Source organism: Physcomitrium patens, chromosome 3, assembly GCF_059467195.1.
Source record: "Physcomitrium patens ecotype Gransden chromosome 3, ASM5946719v1, whole genome shotgun sequence".
NCBI lineage: Eukaryota > Viridiplantae > Streptophyta > Bryopsida > Funariales > Funariaceae > Physcomitrium > Physcomitrium patens.
Window position 1 is genome coordinate 6,782,300 of NC_143412.1, and position 17,137 is coordinate 6,799,436.

General features: G+C 32.7%; 2 protein-coding genes across 3 annotated transcripts; one reads left to right on the forward strand and one right to left on the reverse strand.

The window, feature by feature from the left end:
• Positions 1 to 1,214: 1,214 nt before the first annotated feature.
• LOC112279833 (putative transcription factor MYB58) lies at positions 1,215 to 1,772 on the forward strand. The gene is made up of 3 exons (XM_024514575.1): positions 1,215 to 1,268; positions 1,360 to 1,584; positions 1,713 to 1,772. The coding sequence occupies exons 1-3, from the start codon at positions 1,215 to 1,217 to the stop codon at positions 1,770 to 1,772; spliced, it is 339 nt and encodes a 112-aa protein (XP_024370343.1).
• Positions 1,773 to 8,376: 6,604 nt separating this feature from the next.
• Positions 8,377 to 10,685, reverse strand: LOC112279448 (uncharacterized). Of its 2 annotated transcripts, none has more exons than XR_002969022.3 (5): positions 10,203 to 10,685; positions 9,334 to 9,556; positions 9,031 to 9,123; positions 8,761 to 8,890; positions 8,377 to 8,594 (listed from the first exon to the last, which is right to left on the reverse strand). XR_002969022.3 is itself a non-coding variant. In XM_024513896.3 (5 exons), the coding sequence occupies exons 1-4, from the start codon at positions 10,647 to 10,649 to the stop codon at positions 8,807 to 8,809; spliced, it is 840 nt and encodes a 279-aa protein (XP_024369664.1). In that variant the 5' UTR covers positions 10,650 to 10,685; the 3' UTR covers positions 8,377 to 8,594; positions 8,761 to 8,806. The 2 variants fall into 2 exon arrangements, 1 of the variants encoding a protein (XP_024369664.1); XM_024513896.3 differs by having other exon boundaries at positions 8,761 to 8,883.
• Positions 10,686 to 17,137: the final 6,452 nt, after the last annotated feature.

A 17,137-nucleotide genomic window follows, 5' to 3' on the forward strand; every position in this document is an offset into this window, starting at 1 on the left:
GCCTTAATGCTCCACTATCAATCACCCATTCCCTGTCATGCGAGGAGTCTACAGAGAGAATGTTTAAAGCCTCTTGTATTCCTGGCGATGTGGGATAATGTCTCCTGCGATCTCCTTCAAAAAATTAGCTCTGAACATGTTTAAATTTGCAAATTGAGGTTCCGCGGCTCGACAGAATTTTGCGCTGTGTCTCAGTTTGCCACACCATGGACACCGCTGATCATATTTCTGCTCCCGTCACTCCTCATATGGTCTGCGCTATTGAAACGGTTCTCTATGGACTTGTGTATGAGCATAGTTCGAAGATCTCTCCTTGAAAACTGATCTCTGCTTGCCCTTCAACATATTTCTGATTTTAAAAACAAGGGTTTCATCGCTTGTCTCCGTTCTCAGTTTCCTCCATGGGAAGCCTATTCGCTAAGCTTGCAAGAGACATCGTTTCCTTTTTGGTTTGTAAAATTTTCACAAAAGTCTCATACTTCATAGGCAGGCATTTGAACACCTTGTGTACTATCACAGTATCTGGAGACTTGTCGATCTCTCTCATGTCGTTTACCAAGTCAAACACGTTTTGCATAAAGACTGAAATTGGCATTTCTTTTTTCATTTTTAAGTTTTACCATCTGTCCAATATTTTCATCACATCTGCTATTGTCTGAGTAGAGTAAACCTTAGCTTGTATGTCCCCAGCTACAGCAGGGTCGGAGGTATGAAGTATATAGGGCTTTACCATTTCGGTCAGCGACAGTGGTAGAAGTCCCATTGCGTGTGTCTTTCGCCTGCGAACCTGCTTCCGCTCCTAGAGGGTCATCGCTGAAGTTTCCTCGACTCCCTTTTCACTACCTCCTTGTTCTCTTGACGTTGAGCTCGAGGTGGCATCGCTGGTTTTTTTTTACAGATGATCTTGTTTGTGTATTACAAGGTAAGTTCTTCATCGGAGCTACAACCTCCCACAAATCTTCTTTTTCTAAAACACTCTGTATTGTGCTACGCCACGCTTTGTAGTTCCCTCGTCCAGCCAACATTTTCGATTGTGCGATGATAGAGTCCATTGTCCCTATGCTCTCCAGAGGGACCCACTGTCTAATTCTAGTGCTTACAAACCGTGCTCTGATACCATGATATGTTCAAGCTATCATTCATTGCTTATATATGAATAAAAAGACAAGGTACATAAGCCACGAAACACACAAGTTACTGTGATCATACTGACCATGAACGCCACTACAGGACACTACTGCTACGAGCATTACTCGACTGTTTTCACTGTGCGATAGATAAGTAATACGTAATTAGTTCATCGATGCTAGGCTGAAAACTAGATGGTGATGGATACCCGTTGGTCCTATTGATGTCTAGGTACGGCTGAGCACAGGTCTCAAAGTGCATTGCTTAACAAAGCTCGGCAACAAGTGGGCCAAGATTGCCAGTTGCTTACATGGACGCATCGACAATGATGTCAAGAACTTCTGGAGCACCAGGCAAAAACGGATCCTGAGAGCTCTGCAACGCCCCAAGATGCCCTCCGGCAGCATAGATGCTTCAACGGACACACAGGAATTCTCTCTTCTTTCCCGTCGACACGTGAGTTACTTCTATTAAATGTTTATATTTTTTGAGAATTGTTGTACCCTTTTCTTCTCCTCATGTGGAACTGCTGAAAACCGTAATCTGCTAGCTTAGATGAGAGGGAATTCAGAGAATTGTTCTAGGTCAGTGCTGTAGGGGGGCAAAATCTCCCGCAAGTGACACTGGGAGAGCATAATGACTGAAAATTTATGGCAACCACGATATCAAGTTTGTAATTAATTTTTTAGCTCAATAAATAGAAAGGTATATAAGAATTATTGATTGTGTGGATATGTTTTTGAATCATGTTGAATTTAAGCTATTTTTCCTTTGTTCATTGTATTTCCAATATAAGAGTTGCTTAATTATTATTATATGCAATAACTTTAAAAAAATTCTATAAAGATGTGTAATTTTTTTTTTAAAAAAAAAGGTAATATAAATAAAATTTATGAAATGAATTGATGCTGATTTAAAAAAAAAAAAAAAAAAAAAAAAAAAAAAATTCAAGATAAATTATTTTAATTACAATAGATGATTGACTTAAAATTTAAGGAAAAAATCAAGTAAATTTCCTCAACTGTATTCTGTAATAATATCAAAGGATACAATATTAGAAAATAAAATCAAAACCAATACATTTTTATAAAGAACCATATGTAAAAAAAAATCTGATAATGTATTTAATTTCCAGCCAGATATTATTTTAAAAAAATACTTTAATTCATATTTTAAATTATAATGAAATCACTATTATAAATTTTCTTTTTATAACATTAAAATTGAAAATTGCGTTTGCTACACAATGACTTGATTTCTCATTCACTTAAATATTTAAAATAATTTTTTTCTATTTTCACTTATTGCCTCTACTTACAACAACAATATATAATATTATGACAAAATTTGGATATAAGTAGTTTTGTTGTAAATTTGCAAAACAAATCATAACATTGTATGCATGCCCTTTCATAATGCACTTTTTCAAATATGATCAAGATCCTATATCATAAAAATAATGAAGACAAAAGTACCACCATAAATGTAATTTATATAAAAGTTCTTTTAACTTAGCTATTTCATTTTTATAATAAATAAAAATCATATTTACTAATTATAGTGAAAATATAAATAATTCTATTATTATTATTATTATATATATATATATATATATTTCTTAGTCAATATTTCTTTAAAAGTGGTCAATTTATGACTTAGTAATTGTAAATTTAATTTTTATACCTTTTATTTATGGAAGGCTTATATTAGTAGGAATGGATATCTTATAAGCCTTTTATTTTGGATTCTTGATTCTTTAATAATTTCTTTTTTATCTTTGTTGTATGTTGATGCCTTTATAGATTTGTGAATTAGTTCATAATGTCATAGATATATTATACAAAAGTTTGAATAAGAAGTTGAATAGAAGAGTTTCAATAAAAAAGCTAGCATAAAATTAATTAAATCAAATGAGTATAAGATCCACACCAAGAGGGGTAAGTTAGAGCTCCAAGAAACATGTTATTGAGACTAAAGATCCTTTCACCTTTGATTCCAATATATATTAGGTATTAGAAAGCTTTTCGAGAAATTGTATTATTTGGAGACAAAGCAATTCTAAGATCTTTCTTGGACAACTTCTTTAATTCTTCTAAAACTTTTTAGAATCTAGTAGAATATTTTGAGATCCTATAAGAATATTTTAGAAACCTTTTTAGAATCTTCTATTAGAATATTTTAAAAATCTTTTAGAATCTTTTATTAAAATATTTTGAAAATCTTTTAAATTTTTTAGAATCTAATATAATATTCTAAAAATATTTTTAAAATCTTTTTATTAGATATCTATAATATCACTTCTCTTTTTAAGTCCAAGTTTTATGAAGAGCATTAGTTTCATATCTACAAGAATTGAAAGATTTGTTGAATAATAGGTGCAATATATGATGCTTGTTGATCTCTACTCAAAGGATAGATTAGTCTATTCAAATAGCAATAATGGCCACCTTCGTTTGCCTATAGAAGACGTATTCTTTAGACTTGGTTAACTCTAAGGCCTTTAAAATATCCATAAAAAGTGACTTCAGTTCTATTAGTTTCTACAATACCAACTTGTAATAGAATAACCAAAGCTCAAACATCATTTTAGAGTTTTTTTTTTTTTTTTTTTTTTTTTTTTTAATTGACTATAGCATGGATGTTGTCGTATAGTATAATAATTATATAGTCAAAAATAAAAATATAGATGTTATTTTAGAAGAATAAAAAAAACCTAATAAAAAAGATGTAATAAAAAAATAAAGATAAATGATAGAAAGGTAGTAAAAACTTTAGTCTTAATGTTGCCTTTTTGACATGGATATACATATTTATTCTAGTACTTATCTATATGATTAAATAGAATTAGATAAAAGTAAATTTATTTCATAATATTTTCTAAAGAAGATTCTTAAAAACTTCATAAATATTGCTTTAACTTTATATGTATTTGTAGTTGATTAGTAGGTTGGAAACTTGGTCAAAAAATTAACTACATGTTGGTAGCTTACAAAACAAGTTAACTCTATGGTCCACATATAAAAAACTTGCATTGTAAGTTAAGACATGTGTCTTGCAAAGTCAACATATATTAAAGGTCCTATAAGACATTGTCATGTAGCTCCTAGTTAAGAGTATATATAGAGGCAAGAGTGAAGTCTTCTTCACTCTTCTCAATATTTTTCTAGTCTTAAGTTTTATTTCAAGATTTTTTAGTATTCTTGTCTTTAAAAATAGCTATTTTAGTTTAATACTATATCATCTTTAAGTGATTTTTTAATCTTTTTAAGTGACATAAGAGTGTATTGATATTTTAGTTCTTTGAAGTTCATGTTCTTGATAATTTGACAAGAGTTGTAACTCATTATTCTTATCTTTTTTAAAAAGTGAGTAGATTATCATTTCTATTGTTGTATTTTGAAGATTGCATATTATCCACCTTTAAACAAACTATTTAGTTTTCTAATACTAATTTTTTCCTTAAAGATAGTGTGGGTTACCCTTTTTTGTGGAAATTTTCATTTGATATTAGAGGTTGTGGATTAACTTCCTCTAATTTGACTTATAGATTTTTTAAGTTGTTTAAAATGGAAGAAAAAATAATAGATGCTATACTTGGTAAAACTTAGAATAGATTTGCAACTATTATAAATCTTTACAAACTTGTCAACACTTTAAGGATAGAAATTTCATGCATCACCAATACTAATCAAAGAAATATTAATCCTAAACCAATGGAAGAAGTTCAGAGTCTACATTAAGAAGTTGTGCAATTGAAGGAAGCAAGTAGATCAACCTTACAACCAAATTCAAGAAATTTTGCTTTTACAAGTACAACAAAAACAAGGCTTAATATGCTTAAGAAGTTTGATGAAACAAGATAAAAATTTTGAAGATTTCTATAATAAGTTAAGTTCTATCTAAGGTTGCATCTCTTCTAATACTTTAATGGATTTACTCAAATTGGATTCATATGCATACTTCTATCTAAAAAATTCTCTATTGATTTGCATTTTTGATGGAAAAGGATTCTTGACTCTTTAATGATTTAAACTCATTCTTAGAAGTGATTATGGTCATATTTGGAGAAAGTTATTAAATAAAAAAGTAACAAAGATCAAGTTCTTATCTTTATAACAAGAATCATGGTCAGCCACCATTGTCACCGACATATACATTTATTTCAATAATTACTTATATGATTAGGTAGAAGTAGGTAAATATAGATTAATTTCATAAAGTCTTTTAGTAAAGCTTCTTAGAAGTTTCATAGATGCGGTTTTGACTTTAGATGTGTTTGTAGGTCAAAAACTTGGCCAACAAGTTAATTACATGTTGGTAGCTTGTGGAACAAGATAACTCCACATAATAGCTTGTAGAATACGTTAACCATGTGGCACATATATAGATAATTTGCCTTGCAAGTTAAGATATGTGACTAACAAAGTCAACATGTTTTGGAGGTCCTATATGACATTGCCATGTAGCTCCTAGTTAAGAGTATATATGGAGGCAAGAGTGAAGCCTTCTTCACTCTTATCAATGTCGTTCTAGTCCTTAGTCTTGTTTCAAGACTTTCTAGTCTTCTTATTTTTTGGCAAAAGCCATTCCAATTAATATTATATTAGCTTTTGAGTGACTTTATAATTCTCTTCAATGATACAAGAGTATATTGAAGATTCTCTTTTTTTGAGATTCATATCCCTGATAACCATATATGTTGTTGAATTCCAAAACTTTGCTTGTGACGTGGATTTGAATGTCAAAGCTCTTATTAATCAATTTGATATGGAATGAAAGACAATGTCAAAGAATTTTTTTTGATAATATTGAAAGCAAAAACTTTGGAACAATTTAATGTTCAAGCCATTGTATGCAATAATCAATTATTTTGAAAGGCATAAAGAATAAAGATTTGGATAGAAATGAACAAGTTAAGTAATGACTGTAGCTCTTAAGTTTTCAAAACCAATGCAAATTGGTATGATATATTTTAAATCTTTTATTGAGCAAGAAAAGACTTATTATTATCAAGAAGGTTTGTGCATATAATGTAGAGAATCCAAGCATACTACTCAACATTGTCTAAAAAAGTAATGCGATCACATAATAAAGAGTATCGTTGCCAAAGAAGATGATGTGTGAGAAAATGAATTGGTCTAACTACAATTGGGACTAAGCAGCTGGAACCTTATGCAACTCTTAATGAAGATCCTATTTTCTCCTTAGATTGTTCATCTTGTTTTATAATAAAAATTTATTTAAGACTAAAAAATTACAAAGTCTTAGCTTTGTTGGATTGAAGAACCTCAATCTATTTTATAGACAAAGACTTTGTCAAAAAATAAGATATATTCTTCATTAAGAAAATCAAATTTGTACATGTAGAATAATAGATGATCGTTCGTTATCTTTTAAGTATGTTATATATGAAACTATTCCTATAGAAGTAGCAACTAGAGGTCTAATAGTTTAATAATACTTAATGTAATTAGATCTCTTTCTAACCCAATTATTTTAGGATTATCGTGGTTAAAAAGATACACCTCTCAGATAGATTGGGTATCTTGCAATCTTGATTTTTCCTATAATTTAGCCTAAAATTTTGCTAAATAAGTAGTAACTCATTAGATCAACACATCTAAATTATTATTAGTAGATGTAACAGCTTTCATGCATATTGCAAAAGAAGGATTAATTTTTGTTATATACGCTAAACCTATTATTGATGGAAAAAAGATTTTAAGTGTGATTCCAAGCTAATACTAAGATTATCAAGATGTCTTTGAAAAAAAGAATATAAATATTTTTCTAGAGCATTGTCTTTATGTTTATTCCATCAATTTTCAAGAAGAAGCTTAACGACCATTCAAATCAATAGGTACCTTCTATCCTTGATTTTAAGACTTTTTGATCAATTCAATCAAGAAAAGATTTATACAAAAGTAGATCCATGAAATATATATAATCTAATACATATTAAAAAATGGGACAAATAGAAAACTATATTTTGAATCAAATATGGATATTTTAAATATAATGTCATGTTTTTTGGACTCACAAATATACTAGTTGCTTTTCAACATCTAATGAATGATGTCTTTTGTGAGTTTCTTGACAATTTTATTGTCTATTATTTAAGTGACATCTTAATCTATTCTAAAAATACAAAAGAACATAAAATTTATGTTTGTTGTGTGTTACAAAAATTAAAAGATATAGGATTATATGCCTAGATAAAAAAAACATATATATTTTACACTACTCAAGTTGACTTTTTAGAATACATCATTTTAAATGATGGTCTTATAATGGATCTTAAGAAGGTCCAAATTATTATAAATTAGAAGATTCTAAAAATAATTAAAAATGTATAATGTTTTTTTGAGATTTGCCAATTATTACCAAATCTTCATCAATTTTTTTTTTCAAATAATGGCTCCTCTTACACGCTTGACATATAAAGACAAACTTAAATGGAAGAAAAAAACTAAAGCATCATTTGAAGCCTTGAAGATAACATTTATTTTTGTATCAATCTCGCATTGCATTGACTTTTTGAACTTGCATCTTATAAATAAGTTATAATACCATGAGAGCTCATACCATGAGAGAACAAACAATAGATGCAATAAAACAAAGAATAAACCAAGATTAAAATAACACAAAGAAACAACAAAGCATAAGATAGAGTGGTGTAAGTAGTTGTAACACTTGTGTATTTGTGACACTTACAGGTATAAATACATCAAGAATCATGATGGATGCCAAATGCTCAACCATGATTCCAAGATCTATCTACAAGAACTACATGGGCGGATGTAGAGTAGGATGAATGTCTTAACATACGAGTCTTGTGGGTTAGTTTCGGCCATGTACACCTTCGGTTAAAGACGGTCTTCCAGAGCGGAATTTTGTCTTCCGAGGAGAATCGGGTAAAGAACGACTTGCTTACTGAATTGTGAGGCTGATAATAGACAGTGTCACAATCATCCATGCCCTTATTTTCAAGTCTAAAGGCGGTATCATCTGCGTGGAGAACGACCAAAGGAATAACAACTCTATAAAAAAGAAAACTCAACCCGGATCTCATCACAAAAAACAGGAACGACACAACACTTCGGTTACTGAACTATTCAGGAATTGATGCTAGCAGGTCCCAAGCCGCACATCCAAAAGTTTGATGCACATGAGGATACAAGGCAAGCATATACCCCTGAAACATGATGTATAATTTCTGTTTCCTACAAAGGACCATGAATCGAAAAGAAAGGGGAAAAGAAAAAGATTCTTCATTTTGCTTCCCAGCTTATTCATTATGCGTGAACACGCCCTATGTACTACAAGTATATACAAGTATGAGCTACAGTTGGTAATTTGAAATTTCCGTACACGTGTGACAAACCTCACCAAAAAAAACATCGTTTCTCTGATTCACATCCTACATTCCAGCTCCTCTACACATTCCCAGTGGCTCTGTGCAGCCTCTGCTCCGCCAAAAAATCCAATTCATTAGACCTTGTAAAAATTACCGAAGAACTTCCAAACCAGAGCATGTGCTAAAAGATACAAACAAAAATAAATAATTCGTTGTTCTTGATTCCACTACAGAAAGGCAAGTCTAAATTCGAGTCGATAAGAGTAAAACCTTACATTTGCAAAACATGTGGAAGTCTTCAGCAACATGTTGCACCGCATCCTAATTAAGTCGTAATTTGTCTCCACATAATGTACTCTTGACCTGTGTCATCTCTGCATGCTCTCCGACGGGACTAGCTGGAAGCTACATGCACGTTATCACCATTAAGCCAACAGCCAGAAACGAAACGTCTGACAGATAACAGCATAAGCACGATACGAAAGGCACCTAAAACACAAACAGTACGTGAAAAGTGACGCGTAGCACCGGGTAATGACGCTTACGAAGGCAACTGAGTTCCTTGCAACCGTTCGCAGTCTCGTTGTCCGTCTCTGGCCATTTCTCAAGTTCTGGTTGATTAAATACCATCGAGTGATCTGTCAAAAACACATGAAATCATGTTTCTGCGTGTACACAATACAAACATCACACACACACACACACACACAAAAAAAAAAAAAAAAAAAAAAAAAAAAAAAAAAGTGGAAGTAAATAATTAACTAAAAAGCGGGCTGGGAAAGGTAAGGGAGACAAAGATTTATATAATTAAATCGTTCTCCATGCAAGCGATTCGCCAAGAAATGTACCTTTTTGCCATTTTTTAGCTGCGCCTTTGATGCCCCACTCTTCTCCAAGTGTCAAATGACAATGTTGTTTTATAGAATCAAGGAGTGTTAAAAGCTCATCCACGTTCGACATAAACGTTTTGCCAGTGAAGCCCATTTCTTTAATTTTGCCAATAGTTTCTGGTCGAATTCCAAAACCGTCGAAAAAAGACTCCAAATCCGCAGCCTCAGTTAAGCTCGGCGCCTATTTTTCAACATCAAGAACCAAAATAAGATATCACGAGAAGAAGGATACTCGGCCCTTCCGTTATAATTTTGCAACGACCATAACGGCAAAGAAAAGGCGACCCCACAAATCCATGTTGTGTGCCATAGATTCGTTACTCACCAAAAACATTTATATTTTAGACCGAGCAGGTGAGAAGCTTCAAGATAGTTCTAGTCGCAATACAACGACAGCAAGGCTAGGTTTGATCGGAATACCATTATCCGCGGGGGCAACTAATTCATGTTAATATTGACAGACGAGCAGCACAATTCTCATGAAAGGAAGGGCTTCCAATGATGCTCACAAGAAGCCTATGTTTCATTAATCTCATCACTCTGACCATAAACTCTTGCACGTTATTTATGGTGTGGTGATAGGACATACTTAATTCATGGTAACAAACAGCCCTCAACAATTGATATGGGCAGACAGAGAAGACGCACTCATCTCACAAATGTAAAATCTAAAATGACTGTGGGCTTCTCGTCCTCGAAACCAAGGCGCGACCAACACCCCCTATCACACCTTCATTACTCCTCGCAAAATTCACCAAATATTTGAATAAATAAAAATACGGATATATTGAAAGAAAAGAAAAGGAAGAGAGGACAAATAAAATTACCGCGGACTTAACCGGTGAGAAGTTGACGAAATTGACAGGCAATCCTCCCTGGAAGACCATACTCCGCAGTGCCTGTTCGACGGCCGACTTCTCCCCCTTTTGCAGCGCGGTCATGAAGTCCATCTGCTGCATCGCACTGTCGAGGCTGTGATCGGAGGACGACGTGGCGCGCGGCACACGCGGTGTGCGGTCCTGGCGCTTCCGTTTGACCTGCGACTTGGCGATGTCGATGATCCGGAGCTCCTCGCGCGCGTCCTCGGGGCAGGAAGGGCAGCCGGACACACCCGCGGAGCGTTTATTGCCCAGCAGGTGCGCGCGGATGCGCATGGCGTTGCCCTGAAACTCCTTCCCACAGTGCGCGCAGCGCACGAGCGTGGCCATACCATGGCGCTCGGGCTCCTTCACAACCAAGACATGGTTCCACTCCACGCCCTTTACCTTCACCATCCCCTCGCCCTCGCCTCGCCGGCTCCGTGGCGAGGCTCTGTTACACCTCGCCCCCCGCCCCCCTTCCTTCCCCTTTTCTGCCTCTCAATTTGTCTGCGACCGAAAAAATAAAAAATAAAAATATTCCGCGCTCCCGCGAGAGAGCCAACGAACTTCCCCAAGCTCCCCGCGCTCTTCCCCTCGGTTCTCGTTTGCGGTTCCCTTCGCCCTTCCCCCGCCCCGCACCTTCCTCTCTCTCTCGCTCGCACCCCTTGCGCTCACACACCCTAGCTAACCCTAAGCGCGCGCTGGGAACATCGCCCCACCCCGCCCTTCCCCGCCGTTCCCCTGCCGCACCCCAAGCTCTCGTACTTCACCCGCCCAACTCCTTTCCCTTCCCTTCCCTTCCCTGCCCTCCTCCTCCTCAGTCGCAGTCTTGCCGCATCACACATCTAACAGCAGCACCCGCGCCCGCCCGCACGCTCTGGGCTAAATTCGTCGCACTGGATGTCCCTCCGGAGTTAGCCTCCCTCCCAACGAAGAAGCTGCCCAGGTTACCGCAACAGTGGGCCGAACCAACCCCCCCCCCCCCCCCGTGAGCCTCGTCCCCCGGTCGGCCGCTCCCGCTCCGGTCGGTTGCACGGCGACGATCTCTTTCCTGTCGGTCGCGGGCGAGATCCAATGGCACGAGCTCAGTCTCCTGCCACCGCCAGTCTGGGATCTGGTAATTCTTGGAGCTGCTCCTTCCACACGGTCAAACCACACCCCGAGGTAAAAATTTATAAAAATACATAAAAACACGCACGCATGCTCATACACACGCACACACACTCCCTGCCCTCACAACCTTAGCGAAAGCCTAACAACATCACTCATCGCAACATATGCTCGCGTATTCCATCTATGGATTTGGTACGTGTGAGATACAACCATGGTAGCTCCACATCACTCTGATGCTCCTCCATGGAACATCGTACAGTTCCCTTGTTCCTATTCCCTGCTTTCCTTCTGCATTCGACGTCCCCTGCGTCACTAGCGCGCTCAGCAGTCAGAAGGGAGCCACACATGGACATGCAGAACAGCTGCAGGCTCCAACATGACCGGGATTTGATTCTAATGATACACGAATAAATAAATCTATATATATATATATATAGATATATATATACTTGTAGATACTCGTGCCATTGGCAATGAAAAGGGTTTAAAAGTTTAACATGTTGATCAAGAAGAAGAAGAAGAAAAAAAAAAAGTATATGCATAACAATGAAATCATTTATGTTTCTCTACTGTAATTGACAAACATAGTTCTTATTTATTACAAAAATAAAATAGCTAAATTAAAAGAACTTCCACATAGAAAATTGACCACTTCTAATAAAATATATAAGAAAAAGAAAATTGTGCCAAATTTGATCTTCAATCAAGAAAGTAAGGAGATTTACTATTTTGATTTTAATTGTGATAAATTGAGGGTATATATATATATATATATATATATATATAATTCAGAACCACCTGCTTTACATATTCAAGTTAAGACATTCAATCAAGAAAATAGGTCTCTTGCAAAAAAATCACATAATTAAATAATATTAAATAAAAATAGATCTAAAAGAAAAATACAAATACAACTCATACTATGACAATTTGTAACAAAATATGGACAAATACTTTAAAACAAAGCTCCTCTAAAAGCAAAAAAACCTCTTCAAATAAAAAACTAATTATGTGTTAGGAACATCTAACAAGAAGATTTTAGAAATATTCTTAGAATATTATATTAGATTTTAAAAGGTTTAGAAGATTGTCAAAATATTTTAATAAAGGTTCTAAAAAGTTTTCAAAATATTCTAATAGAATATTCTAAAAGGTTTTAGAAGGATCTTAAAATATTTTAGTAGACTCTAAAAGGTCCTAGAAAGATTAAAGAAGTTGTCCGAGAAGCATCCTAGGGTTGCTTCATCTCCAAACAATATGAAAACTTCTCAAAAAACTTCTTAATATCTAGTATATATTGGAGTCAAAGCTAAGAAGATTCTTAGTCTTGCCAACATATCTCTCAGAGCTCTAATTCACCTTTCTTGGTATTGATCTTGTACTCACCTAGTTTAATCAAGTTCATGCTACCTTTCTTATTGAAACTCTTCTATTCAACTTTTTATTTGGTCTTCTATATAGTGTATCCATAAAAATTTGTCAAGAGAGACTTCTTATCAATATTAGCGCTTAATCCTTCTAGAAAGTCAATTACTCTTCTTTTTGAAAGCATTAGAGCACTTTAGAAATTCTGGATTATCCTCTTTTAAATTGATATTATTTAGATTTTTTTTTTTTTTTTTTTTTTTTTTCTTCTTTTCTTTCAAGATTGTTGGAGGTGAAGATGTTAATATGCTGTATCCAAGGAGGCGGTGGCACTTATATCTCAATAACAAAACTCATTTATTCAATAACATAAAGAGCCTTGAATTAAGTCTTTTAGAAAAGTTTGATGGCACATTCTTGAAGTTTTAAAGGTTTTTTTATGAAATTTGATTGATAACTTTTTTACAACTTAAATTCTATCTAATAGAAGAGTTTTAAGTTGATTTAGTTGGAACCTTACTCACAAAACAAGCCTTATCTTAGTTTGCTCCTTTATTTAAAAAGAGATCTCCAATCTTAAACAACTTTGAAGCTTTTTTAGAAGCATTTGCTGAGGCATTTAAAAACATGATAAGGCTCAATAGATGACAATAAAGATTTTTTCATTACATTAAAATTTATATTTTATATAAATTTATGCATTTAATTTTAGATAATTGGCTTATGACATCAATTGGAATAAATAAGCTCTTATGAGCCAATTCTATTAGAGACTAAGGGACAATGTAAAAGACATATTACTATCATTGTTTAATCCTCAAAAACTCAATGAAGCCATCAGCTAAGTTATGAAGTACAATAATCAATTATTTCATTTCCATCAAGATCAACACCTATGGACTTTAATAAAGCAATATACTAAAAATTCATACTCTACTACTTCAATAATTACATTATTTCTATATTGTAGAGATAATGATATACAAACTAATGTGGTATGATTCAAATCTCTTATAGTAGAGGAAAAGAAATATTAATTTGAATAAGGCTTATGTTTGTGTTGTGGTGAAAAAGGCCACAAATATAGAAACTATTCAAAGAAACAACATACAATCAAAACTAAAACTGCAATCATTTAAGAAAATAAAAAAGCCTAGCTATAGTAAAGACCATGTAGCTGAAAATTCAAATACATCAAGTTCATCAAGGTCCCATTTTTTTTTTCCTAATTTGCTTATTATTTTATTATAATTTTATTTCTTGGCCTACAAAAACTTCAAATAAATGCCTTATTAGATTTTAGAGTATTCGCTTAAATTTTAGATAATTTTTTTTATCAAACTTCATAAAATTCTTTTAGTATAGAAGTCAAAACTTATATATATATATATATATATATATATAGAAGTAATAGATGTTTGATCTTTATTTTAAGGCAATATTATTTTTAAAGCCAGCTTTCTAGAAATATTATTTAAAGGCCATAGTAGCAAAATAGTATTTAATATTATTAAAATCATACCTAATTCTATTATTTTAAGACTTTTGTAATTAGAAAGATATAATCCATTTATAAATTAGGAATTTCATAAGATTAAACTTTCTATAAAATTCTTTTAGAAAAAACTTATCAAGAAGTCATCAACAATAAAGCTTTTATTTTTTGGAGTATAAAGTTTTATGAAGGCAATGTCGAGGTAGAGAGAATTTATTTTAAGAAAAAATTGGACTTTTGGCTATCACTAATTGCTCAACCAAGTCTCCAAATAATAATAAAAAAAAAAAAAAAAAAAATTATATATGAAATTATCCCTATTAGAGTAATTACATAAATAAATAAATAAATAAATAAATAAATAAATAAATAAATAAATAAATAAGCCTTAAGTACCAAAGACCACCAAAAATGTGATAAAATTATTATAAAACCTTATGTATCCTCAAGTTGAATTTTTTCCAAACTTCAATAGGTCATTTCTCATGACTGGACCATCCAAATAGACCAAAATTTTATATGAAGTACTAATTTACTTTCAACAACTACCATAACAAATTTCAACTATAAATTTGTTAGGAATCTTGAGATATTGCTAAAATCCTAGCAGTGGCTTCAAACCCTTGCTTACATACACATCTGTACAATTTTCTTTGTATCTCACAAATTTAGTACTTAAATACCATAAAATTTTGATATATAGTTTTTTTACCTAATAAATTATATTTTTAGAAATTTTGATTCAAAATTTTTTTCAAAAACTCAAGATATGACTCCAACCATTACTTACAATAAAACAACTCACTTATTGCTTTTAAATTATATTTGCTAACTTCAACGCTCTATAACGCCTTTATACAAATTCTAAATGTAAGAATTCTTTTGCAAAAGATATAGGACTTAAAATGAGCTTTGCGGTTGTACCTTCTTATTTCCAAAATCTGTCATAAAATCCTTGTATCCTCATATGAGCAACAATATGTCTTAAAAAGACACCTTAACTTCAAATGGCTATATCTTCATTATGTGAACTTTAAACCCTCTAAAATTTGCACAAAAATTGTAGTCCACACCTTAAACCTTACAAAACTTACTTTTAATTCTTAAATTCTCCTTTTGAAGTTGCCAAAATCCTTATTATGGTCATAGACAGCCTCTTGAGAGCATATTGGGCATGGCTTTTGACCAATAGAGATGAAGATCTTCACCTTTTGCCTTCATTTGTCCATACCTTGCTTTCATCCTTCCAAATAAGTTTCTTAGAGGTTTGGATCTTCATCTTTGAGCTTCAATCTTCTCCTTAAATTTAATATTAAATATTTAAATTCTATATAATTTAAACACTATAATCAATATAAATAAATCTGAAAATAAATTTTCTTACATCAACTCTCTTTAAATTAACTTGCTAATCTACTCTAATGTATATCAAATCTTATAAATATATTATATATTTTAGTTAATTTTTACATACTATATTAATTTACAATACAACAATGGCTATAAAAGAAATGTCCTTTGTATCACGATGTCATAATGCAACATGACTTACATGTGAAAGAGTGTAGAAATTATTATAATTTAGGAGATCTTAGTTCAAAGTATTAGAACAAATTATCTTAGAAATATAGTTAACAGTCAAAAAGGTAGTAAAACTAAAAGGTACCAATGCTGCCTTTTAGAAAGGTGACTTCTACTTACTTTGTAGGACCATAAATAAGGCAAAACAAGGTAGATTGGAAAAATAAATAATATAGGCATCTTTAAAAGGAAGTTAAGAGTAAATTCTAGCAAAATTGACTTTAAAAAACTAGATATTGATACTCGGAGAGGGCTGGTTATGAACTAGGGTCGAAATCAGACCCTAAGACACAAAATTGAGTCTTGACGACTACTTCGGGATTCTTTTGCAAATCAAAGAGTGGATTTTTATAGCAGATTGGATAAGGTTTCTATGAGCATTGGTTTTGGACAATTTGGAGTTTTTATGACTTTGTAAGAGCTTTACAAAGACAAGATTGTTTTCAGATGACTTGGAGTTTGTGAAATAAAATAGGATTGATGTTTCTAGTGATTTCAAGAGTTTTGTAATAGATCTTTGGGTAAAATTTTGTAAATTAATGGTCATAGTTGTGCTTAATATGTGTTGTAAATCTTAGCTCAATCTAACGGTTGAATTGAGGATTATTGAGGTTTAAGTGAGTTAAGGTCTCAGAAAGTAGAAGTTTAGGCTTAGTGAGGGTTTTTAAGATTTCTTGAAATCTACTAGTTGAATTGGAGTAAAATTTATGTGAGAGGATTTTAGACTATTTTTTTATGTGTATGAAAATTTTGAGATCAATTGAACAATCAAAAAGAGTGATATTGGCTCTGGGAGATTAGCATCAAGGTTAGAGAAGGAGGCCAGCCAATAAGCGAGCATGTTTTTGAGGTTATTGTCTATTTGGTAATTCCGATCCTTTTCAAAAAATTTGTGCTTGTTTTCAACTTAGATTTTAAGAAGTATGCAAAATTTGAGTTAAGATCAACGGTTCATTCATTAGTGATTGAGGTTTAATTTTGTTATAGAAATTACTAGGATTTGGTTAGGATTTGATTTAGGATTAGCGTTTGGTTTGGATTTGGTTAGGAATTGATTTAGGATTAGGATTTGGTTAAGATTTGGTTTAGGATTTTGGATTAGATTTAGAATTTGGTTAGGGTTTGATTTAGGATTAGAGTTTGATTTAGGATTAGGATTTGATTTAGGATTTAGGATTTGATTAAGATTTGATTTAGGATTAGGATTTAGTTTAGGATTTGATTAAGATTTGATTTAGGATTAGGATTTAGTTTAGGATTTAGGATTTGGTTAGGATTTAAGGTTTGGTTAGGATTTGATCAAGATTTGATTTAGGATTTAGGATTTTATTTGAGTTTATTTAGGATT